The sequence below is a fragment of the Macaca thibetana genome, chromosome 1 (genome assembly GCF_024542745.1).
Source record: "Macaca thibetana thibetana isolate TM-01 chromosome 1, ASM2454274v1, whole genome shotgun sequence".
NCBI classification, from domain to species: Eukaryota; Metazoa; Chordata; class Mammalia; order Primates; family Cercopithecidae; genus Macaca; species Macaca thibetana.
The window spans coordinates 99,310,002-99,332,341 of record NC_065578.1 but is presented as its reverse complement, the minus strand read 5'-3'; the positions used below and the strand labels follow the sequence as shown (position 1 = coordinate 99,332,341).

General features: G+C 37.0%; 1 protein-coding gene across 3 annotated transcripts in view; it reads right to left on the bottom strand.

Annotated features, from left to right (window-relative positions):
- AGL (amylo-alpha-1, 6-glucosidase, 4-alpha-glucanotransferase) overlaps window positions 1-22,340 on the bottom strand; it is a 72,755-nt gene that overhangs the window by 4,004 nt on the left and 46,411 nt on the right. For all 3 annotated transcript variants that reach the window (XM_050778620.1, XM_050778610.1, XM_050778628.1), the window contains exons 26-33: window positions 18,506-18,731; window positions 16,586-16,697; window positions 9,476-9,611; window positions 7,790-7,902; window positions 6,599-6,810; window positions 4,847-4,944; window positions 3,492-3,579; window positions 3,247-3,380 (exon numbers count right to left, since the gene is read on the bottom strand). In XM_050778620.1, coding sequence (XP_050634577.1) covers window positions 3,247-3,380; window positions 3,492-3,579; window positions 4,847-4,944; window positions 6,599-6,810; window positions 7,790-7,902; window positions 9,476-9,611; window positions 16,586-16,697; window positions 18,506-18,731 — 1,119 coding nt within the window. The remainder of the gene's footprint in view (window positions 1-3,246; window positions 3,381-3,491; window positions 3,580-4,846; window positions 4,945-6,598; window positions 6,811-7,789; window positions 7,903-9,475; window positions 9,612-16,585; window positions 16,698-18,505; window positions 18,732-22,340) is intronic.

Here is a 22,340-nt window from a genome sequence, read left to right as displayed (position 1 = left end):
GTCCCTTTTCCCTTGCTTTCCTGAAAAATTCATCCTGAAGTCATTAGGTGGGACAGAGCATGGCAGGTGACCACAAATGGAGAGGAAAGGGTAATAGGTAGTATAGAGCAGGATGTTAGAGTTCAAGAGGTATGAAGAGGGAGTTCACCAAGGGTGAGAGTGGTCCCGAGTGGGCAGTTAGAAACCAAGTGGTGTCAGGAGGGCTCCACACATACAGGCGACTTAGTGTGGGGTATCAGGCCGAAGCTGGGTGAGCAGACTGTATGTGGTGGTGACAGCCCAATGTGGGAAGTAGGTTATTAATTGTTGGAAAACGGAATTACAAATATAGAGAGGGAGAAAAATAGAATTAAACAGTGAGCAATAGATTGGAACTGGTGTAAACTCAGGTTTTCAATATACATAGGATACACTGAAATGAAGATACATGTGTATGTATTTACCTATATTTATGCATTATTATTACATATTCCCTAGCCCTATCTACTGGGGGGCATAGTAATAATCAATACACCATGTGTTCCGATCTAGCTTCTAAATAACATTTTTCACTATAAAGAGCAAGGGCTCCTTAGAGAATTGCCCAATTCCAGGCTGGGGTAGTGAAAGCAAAAGATGAGTCTTGAAAACCTTGCTGGGCCAGAAAGCAAGGAAGGACTTCCATACATGACAAACAGGAAGTAGTATGGACAGAAATTTCCCTCCTGTCTGATACAAATGAAGAACTGGACATTAAGACATTAGACATTAGGCAACAAATAGTAATCCTTGAGGAATGAGAAACAAATGAAGCAAACCCTATGATTACCATACCTTACTGCCTTGAGAATTTCCGGGATTTGGCACAGAGAGGGGGAACACAGGTGGAACCTGGCAGACTTCCTTGAGTTGAACTGAGAATCCAGGAACACTATAAAGCAGCTACAATTTGCAGGATAGAGTACTAGAGAGGAGGGAGCTGTACAAAGAGAGAACTCTGAAGATATGCAGAGGGTCCCACTCAAGTATCTGTAGTGTACCAACCAGCAAATTCACAAGAGGAAACAACCAAAGAACAAGGAAAGAACCATCCAAAAGGATGAGAAGAAGCAGTACATGGCACTCACATAGTGTTGGGAACACTTGCTTGTTCCCATCAGGCAGATTTGAAAACGTCATAATTTTTGAAATACAGGCTAGAGAACACAGATAGGTCTTGATTCACTAATAGAGAATAATTATTCCTAGACCAAATCCTATTCCGGTCAGGTCTAATAAGCTTAAAATCAAGACCGGAAAGGATCAAACTATTTCCAAGTAATTTCACTGCATTCCAAAACAAAGCTCAAAAACATTTACAGAAACACCAAAAATCTAGCACCCAACAAGGTAAAATGCACATCTGGTATCTAATAAAAAATAACCAGGCAAATGGCTGGGTGTGGTGGCTCATGCCTGTAATCTCAGCACTTCAGGAGGCCGAGGTGGGAGGACTGCTTGAGCCTAGGAGTTTAAGACCAGCCTGGGCAAGATAGCAAGACCGCTGTCTCTTCAAAAATCAAAAAACAAAAACTACCAGGCAAAGAAGCAGGGTGATCTGACCCATAATAAAGAGAATACTCACAAGCAAAAGCAACCCAGAAATGTTCAAAACATTAAACAGACATGGAAGATATAAAGACGACCCAGATAAGAGAAATGAAAACTACAATGTGTGAAATGAAAAACACCAGGATGGATGTGATGGTAGGTTAGACATAAAAATGTTAGCAGATTTCTTATCAAAACGATGTAACCACTTTAAAGTATGAAAGAGAGAAAGCTTAACTTTGAATTCTATACTCAGTGAAAATATCTTTAAAATAAAGGCAAAACACATCTGTTTTTACACTTTCAAGAATTGAAAGAACTCATCATGAGGAGGCAAACACTACAAATACATGATGGAAAAAGTCCTTCGGGTAGAAGGAAAATGATACAAGATGGAAATACAGAACATCACAAAAATATGAAGAGCACTGAAAATGGCAACTACAAGAGTAATTAGACTTTTTAATGTATTATTTAAAGATCATTAAAAAATAACTGACGGCCTAAACAAAAGTAGTAGCCATGTAGTGTAGGGGGTTATAACATGTAAAAGCAAAATGGATGACAATAATAAGCACATAGGCCGGGAGAGGAAAAATGAAACTATACTATTTTAAGGTTCTTTATACCTTACTTGAAGTGGTAAATCACTGGAAGGTAAACTATAAAGACATATACTATAAACCTAAAGCAACCATTTTAAATAAACAAGAATTATATCTAATTAGCCAACAAAGGAGATTAAAATGAAATAATATTCAATGCAAAAGAAGCACAAAAAGAGGAAAAAGCTAACAAAAAACAGACAGAATAAATAGACAACAAACACTTAAATTTCACAATTTCAGTAATCACCTTAAATGTAAATGGTCTAAATATTCCAAAAGCCGAAACTGTCATGCTACAGGAGAGCAAGACCCGATTACATGCTACTATGTACAAGAAATCCACTTTAGATACAAAGACATAAATAGGTTAAAAGGATGATAAAATCTATACCATGGTGACAACCAAACAAAAGAAACCAGGAGTGGCTCTATTAATATGAAATGCACAGAATTCCCTTATGTGCTTGTAAGAAAGGAGATGAAATTTGTGCTGCTTATTCATAATTTGAGGAATAGAACATAGATATACTTGTGTATAATATAAAATTTGGGAAATTAAGATACCCTCTGAATTTATACTATCTTATAAAGATATGTAACTCTGACACTGTCTATTTGCTAATAATTAGGACAAGGAAGTGAAAAATGGTTTTTGAAATAACAGGCAAAAGACCAACTCTGATATTTTAACTATAATGAAAGCATTTCTGAAAACTATTTCTTGATATATCTTTAAATCAATTAACTCAAAAGGCCCAGGGTGAGTACCTTAAATTTTTATATTTATCCTGTGCTAACCATATCCAAAAACATCAGGAAAATTAAAAAAATCAAAATTCCACATGTATAAATCACACAATATCAAGACCTCAACTTAAAATAAATAATCTAAAATAAGAGAAAGTGAAAATTATATAACAGAATTTGTCATGTTAAAGAATAAAGGCTTCACTTTTCATTGGGATACCTAGGGCATATAGAAATCAATTCTAAGAAACTGTAATTTACCTAATAGCTAGTAAACCGACTAAACACTAGTTATGGAAATTACATGCTGCTGATGACTTACCTCTCAAGATGAACATAGTGTCGGGAAAGAACATTTTTAACCAAAACTATAGTCTTTGCAGTAGTCTCCGGGCCCATCAATCTGGAAAAATATAATTTTGCACGAAGAAAATATCCAATAGGCCACAGCCACTCCTAAAAAAGATTATTCAAAAGTAAAGATAAAAAAAAAAAAACCCATAAATGTCTAAAAATTACTTGAAAAATAATTTAAACTGAAACTCAGAAGATAAATGAAATTCTTACAGGTCCTTGGTGATAATTGAAACCTTTTGCAAGATTGTAGTTGTCATTGTCTAATGCATTGTCATAAATTCCACAGTAAACCATATCACTGCAAAATGATTAAAATTTAAGTTAAATAAAAGATGATCAGATATTACAGAGAAAGCATTGAAAAATTTCAATAACAAAGGTAAGAGAAATTAATTATTTTGTCTTCTAATCTACAGAATAAGCTCAGCATTAGTGCATCATTTATCTAACCTTAAATTAGTACATACTGAGTTCACAGGACTTTAATCATGTGTTAAAAATGATTAACAAATACTGGTTAATATAAAAACTGTAAAATATTCTGGTATCTTGCCTTAAAAGAAGCTAGCCTGGCACTAAATATGGGTTGGTTTGAAGTCAACTATTTCCTAGGCCTCTAATATATGGAGGCCTGTCTAATAATTGAAATATACATAGAATAATTTGAATTAGTAAAAATTAAAGACATAGTTTTATTAATTATAGATTGGAAAGGTAGTTTTTTGTTTTTTTTTTTGTTTTGTTTTGTTTTTTTTTTGAGACGGAGTCTCGCTCTGTCGCCCAGGCTGGAGTGCAGTGACCGGATCTCAGCTCACTGCAAGCTCCGACTCCAGGGTTCACGCCATTCTCCTCCCTCAGCCTCCGGAGTAGCTGGGACTACAGGTGCCCGCCACCACGCCTGGCTAATATTTTGTATTTTTTAGTAGAGACGGGGTTTCACCGTGTTAGCCAGGATGGTCTTGATCTCCTGACCTCGTGATCCGCCCATCTCGGCCTCTCAAAGTGCTGGGATTACAGGCTTGAGCCACCGCGCCCGGCCGGAAAGGTAGTTTTTAAGCTTCTCCATAAAATTATTTAAAATTAAAATTGGCTTATTATCAGGTTACAAATAGCAACTGAATATACATATTGCTTTATTATAATACATAGAAGTTAAAACACAGTTATCTATACTCCATTTGTTACTTTTCTTTTTTTGGAGAGCTGGCCACAAGAGTAAGCTTTAATTGTGGGTTTTGGTGTGTGTGTGCGTGCATGTGTGTTTTAATACAGTGTCTCATTCTGTCAAGCAGGCTGAAGTGCAGTGGTGCCATCATAGCTCACTATAGTCTTGATCTCCTGGCTCAACTGATACTCCTGCCTTAGCCTCCTGAGTAGCTAGGACTACAGGTGTACACAATCTCTCCTAGATAATTTGTTTTTAATTTTTATTTTTGTAGAGATGGTATCTCTACAAAAATTTTTGCCCTGGCTTAAAAAAAAAAAAAAAAAAGTAGGGTTGATGTCAATGTATTTGGATTAAATATAATATCAACAACATTCTTAATACTTATATTCCAACTTACTCTGGATCTAAAGTTTTCATGCCAAGGGGACCAAGCAATTTTTTTTCTGCAATCTCCAAAGCTTTCCATGCTTTTGCTGTAGTAAAGAGCTCAGGGGCCTAGTGAATGCCAAAAACAAATATATAAATTTTTAAGATCACAGAACAATTAGTTCCTACCCACAGAAACTATTCATAAACTTGAAAAAAAATTACTTAAAATACAGTGAGGGTCAGAATTTGAGTGTAGATACCTAACCAGATCTAATCCTATGAGCCTGACTTAGAAGGACTGTTTTTGGCCATAGAAGTTAGGATAGCTTTTAGAGGTGATTATTTCTCTGTCACCTCAAGAAAGTTACTCAGCTCTAAAAGGAAGTTGCCACAGCTACACTGAAGGCAGAACACACTTTTATTTTAACCCCTTTGGAGACAGGGTCTCCCTCTGTCACCAGGCTGGAGTGCAGTGGCGAGATCAGAGCTCAGTGCAGCCTCAATCTCCTGGGATCAGGCGATTAGCCTCAGCCTCCTGAGCAGCTGGGACTACAGGCTAATATATTTTTTAAATTTTTGTGGAGATGAAGTCTCACTGTGTTGCCCAGGCTGATCTTGAACTCCTGAGCTCAAGCAATCCTCCCACCTCAGCCTCCCAAAGTGTTGGAATTACAGGCATGAGTCACTGAACCCAGACAGCACACACTTAAATGTATGTAATTCATTCTTCGTCGAGTTTGTAATAGCTTTCTTTAAGTACATCTGATACCCATTTTTTGCTTCTGGGGCCATAAATAAATACAGAACTTTTACTCCAATAGCATGAGTAAATTTACTTGAGATACAAAGAAGAGAGAAAGCATTGTTGACCAAGAATATGCATTCATTTCAATGGTTAAATAAAATCAAGTGCACACTGAACCAAAGCTACCTTTGTGTACTTTTATACTTTTCATTCTACTATAATTTAGAGTACTAGGTTTGGTACTCTTTTTGACAATGTGAAAACAGCTAGGCAGGCATAGAAGAACACATACCTTCTCTATTTTACTTCCTTATAGTTTATTTTTAGACTAAAGTATAGATTTAAAAAAGGAGAGAATCTAGAATTCTTTGCTAGACAAAACTAATTGCAGCAATGCAACAAAGAAAACAGGATGTTAATTGAAGCTATCCACTTTAGTTCACTAGTTCAGGGCTTTCTAACTAGCGTGCTGAGGCACTGGTTAGAGCACAGGTGTGTAGGATACAGAGACCCTCAGCTTTCAGGGCAGCTGGGTGGGGCCTGAGGCTAACTGAAGTAGCTGGATCTAGCACAAGCAGCCTCCTCCATGTAGCCTATTGTGCTATACAAATATCATTTTCTTTTCTTTTCTTTTTTTTTAAATATGGAGGTGGGGCCTCATTATGATATCCAGGCTGGTCTCAAACTCCTGGGCTCAAGTGATCCTCCTGCTTTGGTCCCCAAAATGGGATGACAGGTGTGAGCCACTGCATCTGGCCACAAATATCATCTTCTATGTGTGCTCTGAATGTGAAAAACTCTAGGAAGCACTTCATCAGTCATCATCCATTATTCTCTGTTCTTGGATACTGAATGTTACAGGTCAAAGGTGATACGCATAATACCTGATGAATTAGAAAAGACTATTTAAAACTAGCTAGTAAGCAATATACTACTTTTTAGCCATTAAGTGAATTCGAAAACAAATGGGAATAAGGAACCAAGCAAACGCTAGCACATCATTTTCTGAAATGTTTTTACAAACGGATCACCTACCACAACCATTGCTATAGTAAAATTAGGCCTGAGCTGATAGTCACACCAGGGACTTGAAGCTCCATAACTATCTTTGTATATGCCACGTTTGTGAACCAGATTTGGATGCTTTTCATTTAAATCTGAAGGGTCTTCTGAAACATGAAATAGCTTTTCAAAGTTGTCTTGTATTTTTCTGTTCCACTCATCATATGAGACCTTTACAACCTTTCCTGAAAAATGACATAAGACATGGTAGTTTTAATCACTCAAAACAATTCACACATCTAGTTACAGACAAACAGTAATAGTTTATTTTTATCTACTACAAGGCAATGAATTATCCACTTTTGGAAAATGTGGCCAGACTGAATTGAGATGTGTTATAAATGTAAAATATAAGCTGGATTATGAAGATGTAGCACCACTAAAAAGAACGTAAAATAGCTTATGAATAATTTTATATTGATTACATGTTGAAACAATATTTTATATACGTACACTGAGTTAAATAAAATGCCTTTTTTTTTTTTAAGACAGGGTCTGGCATTGTCCACCCAAGCTGGAGTGCAGTAATATGAACTTGGCTCACCACAACCTCTGCTTCCTGGGCTCAAGCCATCCTCCCCCCTCAGCTTCTCAAGTAGCTGGGACTACAGCCTTACATAACCACACCCTGCTAATTTTTGTATTTCTTGTAGACATGAGGCTTCATGTTGCCCAGGATGGTCTCAAATTCCTTAGCTCAAGTGATACACCTGCCTTGGCCTCCCAAAGTGTAGCGATTACAGGCATGAGCCACTGTACCTGGATGATTTAATAAAATATCTTGTAACCAATTTAACCTGTTTCTTTCTGTGGGTACTATAAAATTTAAAATTACGTATGTGGTTCACATTATTCTGGACAGCACTATTCTAGAAAAAGACATGTAAAGATTGCAAAATTGCTCACAGAAATGCAACTTGTTCAGTCACACTGAGGAAAAAGACAAGCACAATAAAGGCAATAGCTATGCTGCTTTCTTATCTCAGTTCAAAGTTGCTAAAAATATGGTCCAACTAGAATTGTTACAATTTTCACACTAGTAAATGAATTTTCTTTCTTCTTAATTTTAAGGGTTTCCCAATATTAGCTGATTGAATCAAATGATTACATAGGTTGAGAATATGCATAGTACATTTGAAGGTTCTTTGTAAATAACCATCTTACCATGTCTTTTTACTGTGACTTCATGATAAGGGAAAATATTTTTTTTGGATAATTCCAGCAACCAGCGAACAGCAGATTTACTCAGTCCCACAATTTCCACAGCAGACCCATCTCTAAAATTAAAAAACATATTTTTATTCTCTAAGTTGGAGTCCTTTAAGTACTATTTAAAGGGCATTCAGTAAACAATTGTAATGAATCATATAACTAATATATTATGAAAACTATTAAAAAATCCTTACTCTATAGGAATGTGTACTGTATCATTAAACATTTTTTCCTCTCAGTGTTTTGCCATTGTCTGTCATCCTCACATGTTTTTTAAAAATTCTATGATGTAGAATGGGAATTGTGGAATAAAAGAAGATGGAAGTTGGAAAAGGTAGGACTAAGGAATCTGAATATTGGGATAAGGTACTAGAGAAAAGATAGCAAACACGAAAAATAGGGCTGGAGAAAATGAGGGAAGGCAGACACATTAATCTGAAAGCTCATTTTTAAGAAAAATAAAAGGGAAGTACAAGATCTAATGTACCAAAATAAATAATTTTAAAAAATTGGTAAAGCATGTAAAGATAGTAACTTATTTATTAATTTTTTTTTGTAGAGATGGGGCCTCACTATGTTGCCCAAGCTGGTTTTGAACTCCTGGGTCCAAGCTATCCTTCCACCTCAACCTCCCAACCTCCCAAAGTGTTGAGATTACAGGCGTCAGCTACCACACCCAGTCCACAACTATTAAATTTTTTGGACAATTCTTACTGAAGATAAAACTTAGAATAAGAGGCTGAGTGCGGTGGCTCATTCCTGTAATCCCAGCACTTTGGGAGGCTGAGGCGGGTGGATCATTTAAGGTCAAAAGTTTGAGATCAGCCTGGCCAACATGGTGAAACCTTGTCTCCACTAAAAATACAAAAATTAGCCTGTGTGGTAGTGAGCACCTATAGTCCCAGGTCCTTGGAAGGCTGAGACAGGAGAATTGCTTATATCTGGGAGGCAGAGGCTGCAGTGAGCCATGATTTGTGCTACTGCACTATAGCTTGGGCAACAGAGTGAGGCTCTCTTTCAAAAAAAAAAAAAAAAAAAAATTAGAATAAGAAATTAACTTCTCAGCTTAATACAGTATCAGAAGCTCTTTTAATAGACATTACTTAATGGGTACAAAGTACATTATTTGGGTAATAGCAATATTAAAAGCTATTTTAATAGCATCTGATGTTAAGCATTTGAAATCATAAAAACTTCTTAAATGACAAACACTAGGAAAAAAGATTTAAAAAATTAAGAGGAAAAAAGGTTCAGAAAGTGAAAGAATTTCATAAAAGACGGAACAATTGGTTGTTTTCCATGTTTGCAAAAGATGGGCATAATGAAATGTTTACATCAATAAGCAGTTCAGGTTACGAAAATGTCTTAACCACTGGGATAATGAAACAGAAATCTTTCCTTTGAGGTGCTTGTAGAGAATCAATCCACGAGCACTTACAGAAAAGAACAGATAGTGTTACTTGATAACTTATATCAAGAGGATTGTGTGCATGGACAATGGGGAGATGAAGGGAGGAAGGCGGGGCATTTTGATTGACTTAATATAAAGAGTTCATAGTTAACAGAATAAAAGATTCCACAAGTATGTGCTTTTTTAAAAAAGGGTATAATTACACAGCACTTTACAATTAACATTACCTTGGTGTGGCTGGGATTCCTGTGTTTCTAGCTCTGTCACTTTCTCCCATTTTATCCATCCATGTGCCACAATTGAAACGATTTCCTCCATAAACAAATCCTGTTTCTTCATCAACTCCTGCAGTTATATTAAAACCTAAAAAACAAAACATGTATAAAACAAAATTTTTATAAGTATTATATACAGTATATATAAATATTTTAAAACATGTACAAAATTTTAAAAATAATAAACTAGGACAACCACTCTGAAGCTCAGTTTGGTGATATCCTACGATTTTGTATCCAGAATATACAAAGCACAAAGTTGGAGATATGCATATTCTACCACATAGGAATTTCATTTCTATATATATTCTAGAGAAATCCTTATTTACGTGCACATGGAGATGTGTACGAGGATATTCACTGCCACATTGCTTGCATTCACAAAAAATAACTGCTCAGTAGAGGAATGGATAAACACTGTAGTTTATTCATACAATGGGAAACTCTCTATAACATTTGAAATTAATGAACTGGATTTACATGTATCAAAATGGATGTCAGAGCTAAATAATATATGTACATGGACATAGAGTGTGGAATAATAGACACCAGAGACTCAGAAGGGTGAGATGAGAGTGACAGATGAGAAACTACTTAATGGGTACAATGTGCATTATTTGGGTGATGGTTACACTAAAAGCCCAGACTTCACCCTTGCCCAACACATCCATGTAACAAAACTGCCCTTGTACTCCTTAAATTTATACAAAAAAGATAAATCTCCAAAACAAAATGGTTGAATAAAACAAGTTGCAAAAGGACATATATAGTGAGATAACATTTTTGTAAAAGTTTAATCATAGATAATACTGGTATATCTAATATCTGTGTATAATTTCAAAACATAAATTATTGATTATAGGACACATTATAGTACACTGAATATATGCTATGTAATATATAGCTTAAGTAATTTACACATACTCAAACACACATAAGTACACAAAGTACAAAAACTTCTGGTATGAAAAAAGGGAGAAGACTCATTTTTCCCTGATCTTCCTCTCTTAAGAACAATGAAAATCCCTGAGCGTAATACAGTGGACTGTCATAAGAGGACTCTAAAAGTGTAAAGAGGAAGGCAGATTGGCTAGAAACCTCAAGACTTGAGGAATGTCATAGTGGTGAGTTCCCCGGGTTTTTTTTCTTTTTTTTTAATTCTCCATATATACCAGTCTGGGTGAGATGTTGCCTTGGAAAAGCAACCTGCAACCTTCAACAGGTAATGACAAAAAGTTCCAAGAAAAACCAATTGATTCCAGCCAAAGGAAAAGGAAAGAGGGACCCTAACCAGAGAGAAACCTTTATGACAACACCCTATGCCAGCAAATACCATGGATGTCCTTTCTCCCTGGAATGTCAGTGGAGACTGAGTGGAAGCCTGGACTTCTATCCCCTACCTGGGGGTAGCAGATGGCTCAAGGCAGTGCTCCCCTTCCTCAGCAGCGTGGTACCCGCGGACACTACGAGGGGAATCTGGGGAGTCTGAACTTCCACTCCCAACCTGGCAGCAGTAGGTGGCCTTCGGGCGGCAGCAGGCAGCCCAGGGTGTTTCCCACCCCTGCTGCATGATGTTAGCACAAACTGGGTGGGGAGTATGGACTTCTACCCCCGGTGGGAGCAGGTCGTTAGGGACAGTGCTCCCTTCTCCTGACAGCATGCTGCCAGCAGAGACTGAGTGGAGAGTCTGGATTTCCATGCCCTGCCCAGCAGTGATGGGGTGCCCCTCACATTCCAACTAGAGATTTCAGGGAAGATCTGAAGAGGAGGAAGCTGCAAAAACGATGCTTTAAAGCTGTATAGGAAGGCCTGGGCAGACTCTGACCAATCTACATGTGAAACAGATGAGAATTAACACACCCAAAGAGAAGAGAAGTAAACTACACAGTGTGAAATTCCACTCAGGTTTCTTGAGTGGCCTCCTGATAGCCCATGAATGAAGTAGACCAGAATAACCTTGCTAAATATTAAATTGTCATTGAAACCACAGCCCACAAGAGTGGGCCAGAAGCTGCATACTAAACTCAAATAACGGCTACTTGGTAAAATGAAAGATTTCACAGGATCCAGTGTCCTATAACATAATATCCAAAGGCCTAGGAAAACATGAAAAACTACTTGTCAGGCCAAGAATTAGGAAAATCACAACCTGAATGAGAAAAGGCAATTAACAGGTGACAACACTGAGGTGACTCAGATGTTGGAAATATCTGACAGAAAAGCTTAAGGGAGGTATCATAAAAATGCTCCAAAGAGAATGATGCTTTGTAGAAACAGAAAACTCCATCTTAAAATAAATATGGAATTTCCAGGGACCTTGAATAGCCAAAACAATCTAGAAAAAGAACAAAGTTAGAAGACTCATGCTTCATTTCAAAACTTATTAAAAAGCTACACTAATCAAAACAGTGTGGTTCTGTCATAAAGACAGACACAGAGGCCTATGGAACAGAGAACCCAGAAATAAACCCTGTATATATAGTCAAACGTTTTTTGACAAGGGTGCCAAGACCATTCAGTGGGGAAGGGACAGCTGTTTTTTTTTTTTTTTTTTTTTTTTTTTTTGGCAAACAGAGCTGAGTAAACTGGATATTCACATGTAAAAAAAATTGACTTGGATTTAATATCGTATACAAAAACTAACTCAATGTGGATCAAAGACCTAAACATAAGAGTTAAAACTATAAAATTATTAGACAAAAATGTATGGCAAAAGCTTCATGACACTGAATTTGATGAGGCTTTTTTGCATATGATACAATAGGCACAGGTAACAAAAGTAGATAAACTGGACTTAATCAAAATCAGAAACTTCTGTTTATCAAAGGATACTTTTAAGACAGTGAACAGACAACCCACAATATGGGAGAAAATATTTGCAAACCATATCTAATAAGTGTTTCATACCCAGAATATACAAAGCACCCTGCACCTCAGTAACAAAAGAACTCATTTCATTCCCTAAATTTCAAAGGATGTGAATAGACATTTCTCCAAAGAAGATATATGTATGCCTATAAGCACATGAAGAGATGCTCAACATCACTAAGAAATCATTAAGGAAATGCAAATCAAAACCATGAGATACCACCTCATAGCCACTAGGATGGCTACTAGTGGGGGGGAGAAAAAAACCAAGCAAAACCAGAAAAGTATTGGTGAGGATATAGAGGAAGGGAAGACTGTTTACTATCAGTAAGAGTGTAAAATGGCACAGCCACTGTGGAAGACAATGTGGTAGTTCCTCAAAAAGGTCAACAAACAATTATCACATGATCCAGCAAGTTCTCTTCTAGGTATATACCCAAAAGAATTGAAAGCAGGGACTCAAACAGCTATTTGTACACCAATGTTCACAGCAGCATTATTCCCAATAGCCAAAAGGTGGAAACAACCCAAACGTCCATTGACAGATGAATGGAAACACAAAATGTGGTATGTACATACAATGGAATATATTAAAAAGGAAAGAAATTCTCATATGTATGATAAGAGGTTAATATCCAGAATATATAAGAAACTTCTACAAGTCAATAACCAAAAAACCAAAAACCAATTAAAAAATGGGCAAAGTGCTTGAATAGACAATTCTCCAAAGAAGACCCATAATTGGCAAACAAACATATAAAAAGATGCTTAACACTTCTAATCATTAGGGAAATGCAAATCAAAACCAGAATGAGATATCACCTCACGCCCATTAGGATGGTCACTATCAAAAGAACAGAAAATACCAGGTGTTAGCAAAGATGCAGAGAAATTCGAATAGTTGTGGGAATGTAAATATTGCAGCCATTATGGAGAATATTATAGAAGTTTCTCAAAAATAGAAATAGAATAACATACGATCTAGCATTCCACTTTGAGTATATATACATAAAAATGAAAGCAGGATATTGAAGAGATATTTGCATACGCATGTTAACTGCAGCATTATTCACAAGAGCCAAGAGATGGAAACAATAACATGCCCATTGACAATGAATGAATGAAGAAAATGTATGCACACAATGGAATATTATGCACTTTGAAAAATAAGGGAATCCTGTCACATGCTATGAGATGGAGATGAACCTTGGCATTATGCTAAGTGGAAAAAATCAGTCACAAAAGAACAAATACTGCATGATTTCATTCATATAAAGTATCTAAAGTAGTCAAAATCATAGGGACAGAAAGTAGAAAGGTGGTTACTAAGGCATGGGAAGAGTGGGGATGGAGGAGGAAGAACTAGTATTTCATGAGTATCGAGTTTGTTTTGCAAGGTAAAAAAGTTCTAGCGATCTGTTCCACAACAATGTTAATATATTTAACACTACTGAATTGTACATTTGAAAATGGCTAAGGTAAATTTAAAGTTATGTGTTTTTTATCACAAAAAGGACAAAAAAAGGAATAAAATTCTGACATCTGCTACAACATGGCTGAACTTCAAAAGAATTATGCTAAGTATGTACAACTCTTATGTATTGATAAAAATATAATTATGCTAAGTGAAATAAGCCAGGTACAAAAGGGCAAAGACTGTATGATTCCACTTATATGAGGTCCCTAGGATAACTGAATTTATAGAGACAGAAAGTAGGATAGTGGTTCCAGGGGCTGGGGAAGGAGATAATGAGGAGTTACTGTTTCAATTAGGAATGATGACAAAGTTCTGGAGGTGGACAGTGATGATGGTTGCACAACAATGTGACTGTACTTAAAGCCACTGAACTGTACACTTAAAATGGCTAAAATTGTAACTGTTATGATAAAATGGTAAATATACATTATGTCTATTTTACCACATTAAAAAAAAAAATAGTAAAACAACAACAATAACAACAACAACAAAAAAAGAGCACTCCAATTATACAATTATAAAATGGACAAAATTTACAATTATAAAATGGATTGGGCTCAGTGGCTCATGCCTATAATCCCAGCACTTTGGGAAGCCAAGGCAGGGGGATTGCTTGAGGTCAGGAATTCAAGACAAGCCTGGGGAACATAGGGAGACCCCCATCTCTACAAAACAATTTAAAAAAGAAATTAGCCAGGTTCAGTGGTGCACACGTGTAGTCTCAGCTACTTGGCAGTCTGAGGCAGGAGGACTGCTTAAACCCAGGAATTAGAGGTTGAGTGAGGTATGACTGCACCACTACCATCCAGTTTTGGTGACAGAGTGGGACCCTGTCTCTGAAAAATAATAAAGAAAGAGACAATGTGCAAAATATGTGAACCGACATTTCAGCAAAGAGGGAAGATGGATGGCAAATGAGCACATGAAAAGATATTCCACACCATTAGCCATTAGGGAAATGCAAATTAAAACCACAATGTCCAGCCTGGCCAAAACATGGTGAAACCTCATCTCTACTAAAACAACAACAACAAAAAAGAATACAAAAAATTAGCCAGGTGTGGTGGCATGCACCTCTAGTCCAGCTACTCTGAAGTACAAGAATCGTTTGAACCCAGGAGGCGGAGATTGCAGTGAGCTGAGATTGCGCCACTGCACTCCAGCTGGGGGACAGAGCGAGACTCCATCTCAGACTGCCCCCACCCCACCACACACAGTTGGTAGTGGTCATGAAGCTATCAGAACAGCTTAAAAGAAAGGGGTACCACCATTTATTAAAATGGTAAAACACTCTGGAAAATAGTTTGGCAGTTTCTTCTAAAACAAAACATATACTTACTATATGAACCAATTCCATTCTTGGACATTTATCCCAGAAAAAATGAAAACCTATGTGTCCCACAAAAACTTGTACATGAATATTCATAGTAGCTTTACTTGTATTAGCTAAAACATGAAAACAACCCAAATGTCCTTCAATGGATGAATGGTTTGGATGAATGGTTAAATAAATACTGGTATATGCATAAAAGGGAATACTACTCAGCAATAAAAAGGAATAAACTATTGATAAATGCAACAACTTGAATGGATCTTAAGGGTATTATGCACAGTGAAAAAAATCAATCTCAAAAGGTTATATAGTATATGGTTTCATTCATATAACATTCTCAAAATGACAAAACTATAGAGTCGCAGAACAGATTAGTAGCTGCCAGAGACCAGGGTTGGGGGTGGAGTGGTTAGGTGTGACCACAAAAGGGTACACAAAGATCTTTATGGTGATGGACCAGTTCTGTATCTTGATTATGGCAGTGGCAACATGAAGCTATACATGGGGTCAAATTGCACTCATCTACACATACACATACACACACATGTGAATGTAAAAACTGGTAAAAGTTGAAAATATACTGATGTCAATCTCCTGATTTTGATACTGTACTGGGTGAAGAGTTCATGGCATACTATGTATCATTTTTTCAACTTCTTATGAGTCTAATCTTTCAAAATTATAAAGTTTAAAAAACCCACATGAACATAAAACAATGCATGTTTTACAAAATAATATACAATAAACCATTGGAATGACTAAGGGGAATGGGGAATAAAATGAAATAAATTACTATTAGCCTTGCATTGGCAGCAATGATAGTGTGCCATGAGATGAGGAACATTACAAACTCAAGAGAAGTTAGAAAAGCACATTTATTTTAATACGACATACAAACAAACCTTTTTACAAAAAGTATTTTATAAGTGCCTAGGCTCTTGAGACAGACCATGAGTAAAGTCTACCTCTACCACTTAGTAGCTATGTGACTCTGGGCAAGCTACTCTGCTTCAGTCTTCATTTAGTAAAAATGGAAACAATATCACTCATTCCCAATGTTTTGGGGAGTGTTAAATGGTAATAACATAGGTAAAGTAGTCACCACAATGCCTAGCACACAGTAAGCATGCAGTTCAGTTCATGGTGATCATTATAGTTATAAATGAAACCACCAAAATTATCTTTCAAATTGGCTGACAAAAGACATAAAATTTTATCTTTCCTCTAGAAACTACAAACTTGGTGAGATCAGGAACTATGTTAATCTTTTTCATCATTATACTGTGAGGTTTGGCTTACAAATAAATATTTATTAAGTGAACAATTACAAGGTTTAATTTCATCATCTCGATAAATGTGTACTATTTTAGTTAAAGTTCTGTACCTTCATCCTTCATGTTTCGATCTATCTTGGGACCAGCATTCCTTTCTCGGAACTGTATGCCCTGCATGTGTCTTTGCATTGCTTCCTGTATGACTTCAAACAATGGTTGATCCTGTTTGAGACATAATTGGGTGTTACCTCTGTTCAAAATTACATTTTTCTTATTTTCCCCCAAATCTGACAACTGAAGTAATGTGAAAATATATAGTTTCATTTGGAGTGAGAAATAGGAATTGGGTGAGGCCAGGGAAGAAGCAGCTCCTATATACCAAATAATACAGATGAGCATACTAATATTTAACATCAGTAGTTTTGACTATTCATGTCTGTGACATAAAATAATCTGTTGATATACAAAAATGAATCTAGAGAGCTTGTACAGTTTCTATTAAAGAGATCTGTTCAGCTAATAAATGAACCTAGCTTGTTATCCAGCTTCCGAATTTTAAATTGGCATTGCTATTCTTGCTCATCTGCATACATAGGTAATGGGGATAAATTATGTGCTAAAGGGGAACTCTCAAATTTGAAGATCCATAATGACTTTGGAAAATACCCCAGTGAATGTAAAGAATTCGTAAGTCATTTTCTTTACCCATAAAAACAATAAATGTGATGCTCAGGATGACACCTGGGAAAATATACAATTATATTTTTAAAAATAAGGTAAAGAATATTAAATAGAAGCAAAATGTTTAGAGTCCTTACTTGTTTATTATGTTTCATTTTAAAGACTCTGAATAAAACCAAAACTCTACAATATAAAAATTCTACTAGTAATTATAAAAATTATAAAGCTGTGAATAAATACTTTTGGATAAACTGTGAGAAAACAAATACTTATGTGTAAAATAATTACCTGCCTGATAGCATGAACCTCTATATTCATTGTAACGGAAATGTCCGTCGATAACAGAGGACAAATAAAAAAAAATTTTGGACAAATGTTCTTTGAGTACTTCATGATATAAATAAATATCATGAGGACACAAATATATGCTAGCCCTGAAGTAGCTTACACAGCTACTACCCCTCCCCACCCCCCAGTCATATATACCAAACTATTCATATAAAGGCCTATCAGAAGTAGCAAAAGTATAGCATTATTGTTCATTCTTGATTGGGGAAATAAACACTCAAAAATGTCTATCCATTCTTCACTGTTCATAAGATAATCTTTAAGCTCCCTGGATTGGTAGTCAAGGCTCTCCATAACCTGGCTCACCCTTTCCATAATCTCTTACCACCCTGCAGATATAGTACACAAAAAGCCAAACCAGATTGACTTTTTCACAAAAAGTATTTTATAAGAGCCTAGGCTCTTATAAAAGCACGATAAGTACTATGTCCCCCAGACTGTGCTTCAATCCACTATGCGACCTTATTATTCCTTTCTTCTTCTTTTTTTTTTTTTTAAGAGACTGAGTTTTGCTATGTTGCCTAGGCTGGACTCATACTCCTGGCCTCAAGTGATCCTCCTGCCTCAGCCTCCTGAGAAGCTGAGATTACAGGTGTCTGCCACACACCCGGCTTCTTTTCATCTTTAATGTCTCCCAACAACCTTCCCCATCTCTCCTAAAGTCCTACTCACCTTTTATGGCTCATTTAGGTGAAACTTTAGCTACTTTCTAAGGTTCTCCCTGAGACCTACTTACTGGAGCTTCTCTTTCTTTTAAGAGACTACACAACACTTCCTCTACACTCTATTGCAATGGCCATATTTATGTACACATCATCATTTCTTCTACCATGTTGCAAAGTTCTTTAGGCAAAGACGAATCACTTACAGTACCAGCAGGTGCCAAATCAATACTGACATTTGAAAAATTCTTAAGATTTGGATTCTTAATTACACTTATTTTTACATTAGAAACTAAAAGTCATTTTTCAGAAAAAAATTATTTTAAGAAATATCTTTACCAGTGTGCCAGCAGGCAAAGGAGCAGAATCATCTGTAGGATACATTCTGGAAACTGGACACTTGAGAATGTCTAGACCATTTGGAACCATTTTACAGTAATCCTGGATACACTGCAGCCACCACCACACAGCATCCCGACAATTGTATCTGGCATAAGTTCCTTCACCCAGTAGATTAGGAATGAGACCATGCCTCAGGGTACCAGCAAATGCTAAAATAATATTCCTAAAACAACAGAATTAAGTGGATCAGAAATGAAAACAAAACAGTCACTTTTGGTGACTATACTTTGAATGCATTTTCTCTCTTGACCTATTTCTTTATATTTTCATGTAGAAAGTAGTCATAACATGATAGAGTAAGTACTGAATTAAAGTCAGGAACCTTGATTCTAGCCTAGAATTTTATGCTAACAATCTGTGTGACTCCCTCTCTGATACAGTTTTTTCATGTGAGGTTGGACTGGGTGATTTTTAAGGTACCTCATAGCTCCAGATTCTACTTTTGAAGTCTATGGTATTTCAAAATTGAAGTAACTATTAAACATGAACTTTATTATTTTAAATAGCAGAAACCAAGAGTAAAACAAATATATAAGAAAACAAACTGGCCGGGCATGGTGGCTTACACCTGTAATCTCAGCACTTTGGGAGGCCAAGGCTGGCAGAATACCTGAGGTCAGGAGTTTGAGACCAGCCTGGTCAACATGGTGAAACCCTGTCTCTACTAAAAATACAAAAATTAGCTGGGAATGGTGGTGCATGCCTGTAGTCTCAGCTACTCAGAAGGCTGAGGCAGGAAAATTGCCTGAACCTGGGAGGCAGAGGTTGCAGTGAGCTGAGATTGTGCCAGTGTACTCCAGTATGGGCGACAGAGCGAGACTCTATCAAAAAAAAAAAAAAGAAAGGAAGGAAGGAAGGAAGGAGGGAGGGAGGGACAGAGGGAAGGAGGAAGGGAGGGAGGAAAAGAAAGAAAGAAAGAAAGAGAGAGAAAGAAAACAAACTGGTAGAAGACAGTTTATGTTTTAAAGCGTTATTTTACTATTATATACCAAATCAAAATTTAGTTTGTAAGACAGCATGGCACTCTAGAAACAGCATGAAATTAAGAAATAAGAAGGCTGAAGTCTAAATCCTAGCTTTGCCATCTGTGTGACCTTGGAAATGTCATTTAAAATGTCTAGGTCTTACTGCTTTTTGGCTAAACCATTCAGAAATTTTTATTAATTCTATGTCTCAATTTAATGCCCATTTTTTAAACAGTAATGCAATGGGAAACTTTTTATTTATAAAGAACACTGTATAGACAGTGACACTTTCAATTAATAAAAGGTCAGGATAGTGTGTGTGTATGTGTGTGTGTATATATGTATGTATGTATGTATACATATGTGTGTGTGTGTGTATATATATATATGTATTTTTTTTTAAGAGACCCTGTTGCCCAGGCTGGTCTTGAACTCGTGGACTCAAGCAATCTGCCCACCTCAGCCTCCCAAAGTGCTGTAATTACAGGTGTGAACCACCACACCGGGCCATAGTGCTAGCAATCTTAACCATCTGGAACAACCTTGTACGCTTTAACAAAATGACCTCTGATTCATGATGACTTCTGTAGAGGGAGGAAGTAGAACCATCTGAGGTAGAGGTATATGTCCACTAAAACGAATTTCCTACAATTCGCAACCAATCTTACAGTTGGTTGTGGCCAGAACTGATGCATGGTAAGTGTATGGAGAAGAGGTGTGTTCTCCCAGCTCTCTTTCCCTCTCTGCTTGCCTCCTGGAGAGGCCCCAGAAGCCATGGAAACTGATAGATCCTCAAGCTGGAAGAAACCTGCTTCCATGAATCAGTATGTGGAAGGCTGCTTACTAAGCATGCATCTATGACTACAAGCAAGAAATAAATCTGATTTGTGAAAAGCCATTAAGATTTTAAGTGTTTATAATTTACGGCAGCTAGCACTACCCTAACAAATATCCTCTGGGATAATATATTATTCTCTGGGAATCACCTCTAGATCAGGGGTAGGCAAACCTTTTCTATAAAGGGCCATATAGTATTTTAGGCTTTGTGAGACATATATGAATTCTGTAGCATATGCTTTCTTCTTCTTTTAAATGACCTTTTAAAAAGGTAAAAGTTATTCTGGTTGGGTGCAGTGGCTCACGCCTGTAATCTCAGCACTTTGGGAGGCTGAGGCAGGCAGATCACAAGGTCAGGAGATCGAGACCATCCTGGCTAACATGGTGAAACCCGGTCTCTACTAAAAATACAAAAAATTAGCCAGGCATGGTGGTGGGCGCCTGTAGTCCCAGCTACTTGGGAGGCTGAGGCAGGAGAATGGCGTCAACCCGGGAGGCAGAGCTTGCAGCGAGCCAAGATCGCACCACTGCACTCCAGCCTGGGCAACAGAGCGAGAGTCTGTTTCAAAAGAAAAAAAAAAAGAGGTAAAAGTTATTCTTTGCTCACAGGCCATACAAAACAGGTGATAGGCCATAGTTTGCTAACCAATAATCTAGACAGTCCTATGTAAAATTAAGCAGCGGAAATTTGTGATATTGCATAGAAGTGATAATTGGGAGCCTAAACAATATTAATAATGATAAAAACTAACAGTTATGAAATGTTCAGCATGTGGCAGATATTATTCGAGACACCTTAACTGTATGTGTTCATTTGATCCTCACAAGTACCCAGTGAGGTAATTTGTCAGCTGGTAGTTTGGAACCCGGATTAGAAGCTAGCAGTCTGGTCTAAAGCCGGAGTTCTTAATCACTATACTACGCTGAATGCTGATGTTCCATTTCCTTCTTCTAAATTAGTAATTCAGGGGCATTTAGGGAAGAAGCAAACAGCTTCCTAAATTTCTATAGCTCCATAATGATAGTAAGAAAAGGTCTTATATCCGACTAGCAAAAATGCAATTCATTTCAGATGCCCACCTAAAATCTTCAGTTTTAAAAGTATCAAAAATAAAATTTTGGCATGTAAGGACACAAATTTCAGTTATTTTCCTGATGGTATCAAAACAAGGTATCATATAAATGCCTTTTTGCTAAAAGTTTTAACTTTTAGACCTGTGCTTTCAAACTTTAGCCTTAGCTTGTTGATAATCATCCAGAGACCTTGTGAAAACACAGATTTCTGCCCAACAACCCTACTCTCTCTATGTGCAGGTTTGGATTTGGGAGGCCTGGCATAGGGTCCAAGAATCTGCATTTCTAAAAGCTCTCAGGTGAGGGTGACACTACTGATGTGTGGAACGCATTTTGAGTGGCACTGCTGTAGCACTTTCCTTTCAACCTCCAATAAGTTCATTCATATTATTGTGACATTAAAAAAATACCATTTTACGGCCGGGCATGGTGGCTCACGCCTATAATCCTAGCACTTTGGGAGGCCGAGGCAGGCGAATCATGAGGTCGGGAGTTTAAGACCAGCCTAACCAACACAGCGAAACCCCATCACTACTAGAAATACAAAAATTAGCCGGGCGTGGTGGCGGGCGCCTGTAATCCCAGCTACTCAGGAGGCTGAGGCAGCAGAATGGCTTGAACCTGGGAGGCGGAGGCGGAGGCAGAGGTTGCAGTGAGCCGAGATTGTGCCGCTGCACTCCAGCCTGGGCGACAGTGCGAGGCTCTGTCTCAAAAATAAAAAACAAAAAACAAAAACAAAAATAAACCATTTTAAGTCTAGAAAACATAAAACAAGGTTACAAGGCTTGACAACAAATAGAGGAAAACTTGATATTATAATTCTGCAAGACTGAAAGTCTAGCAATGCCTTCACTATAGAAGGCATAAAAATGTTATAACATTTTTAGTTTTGTTGA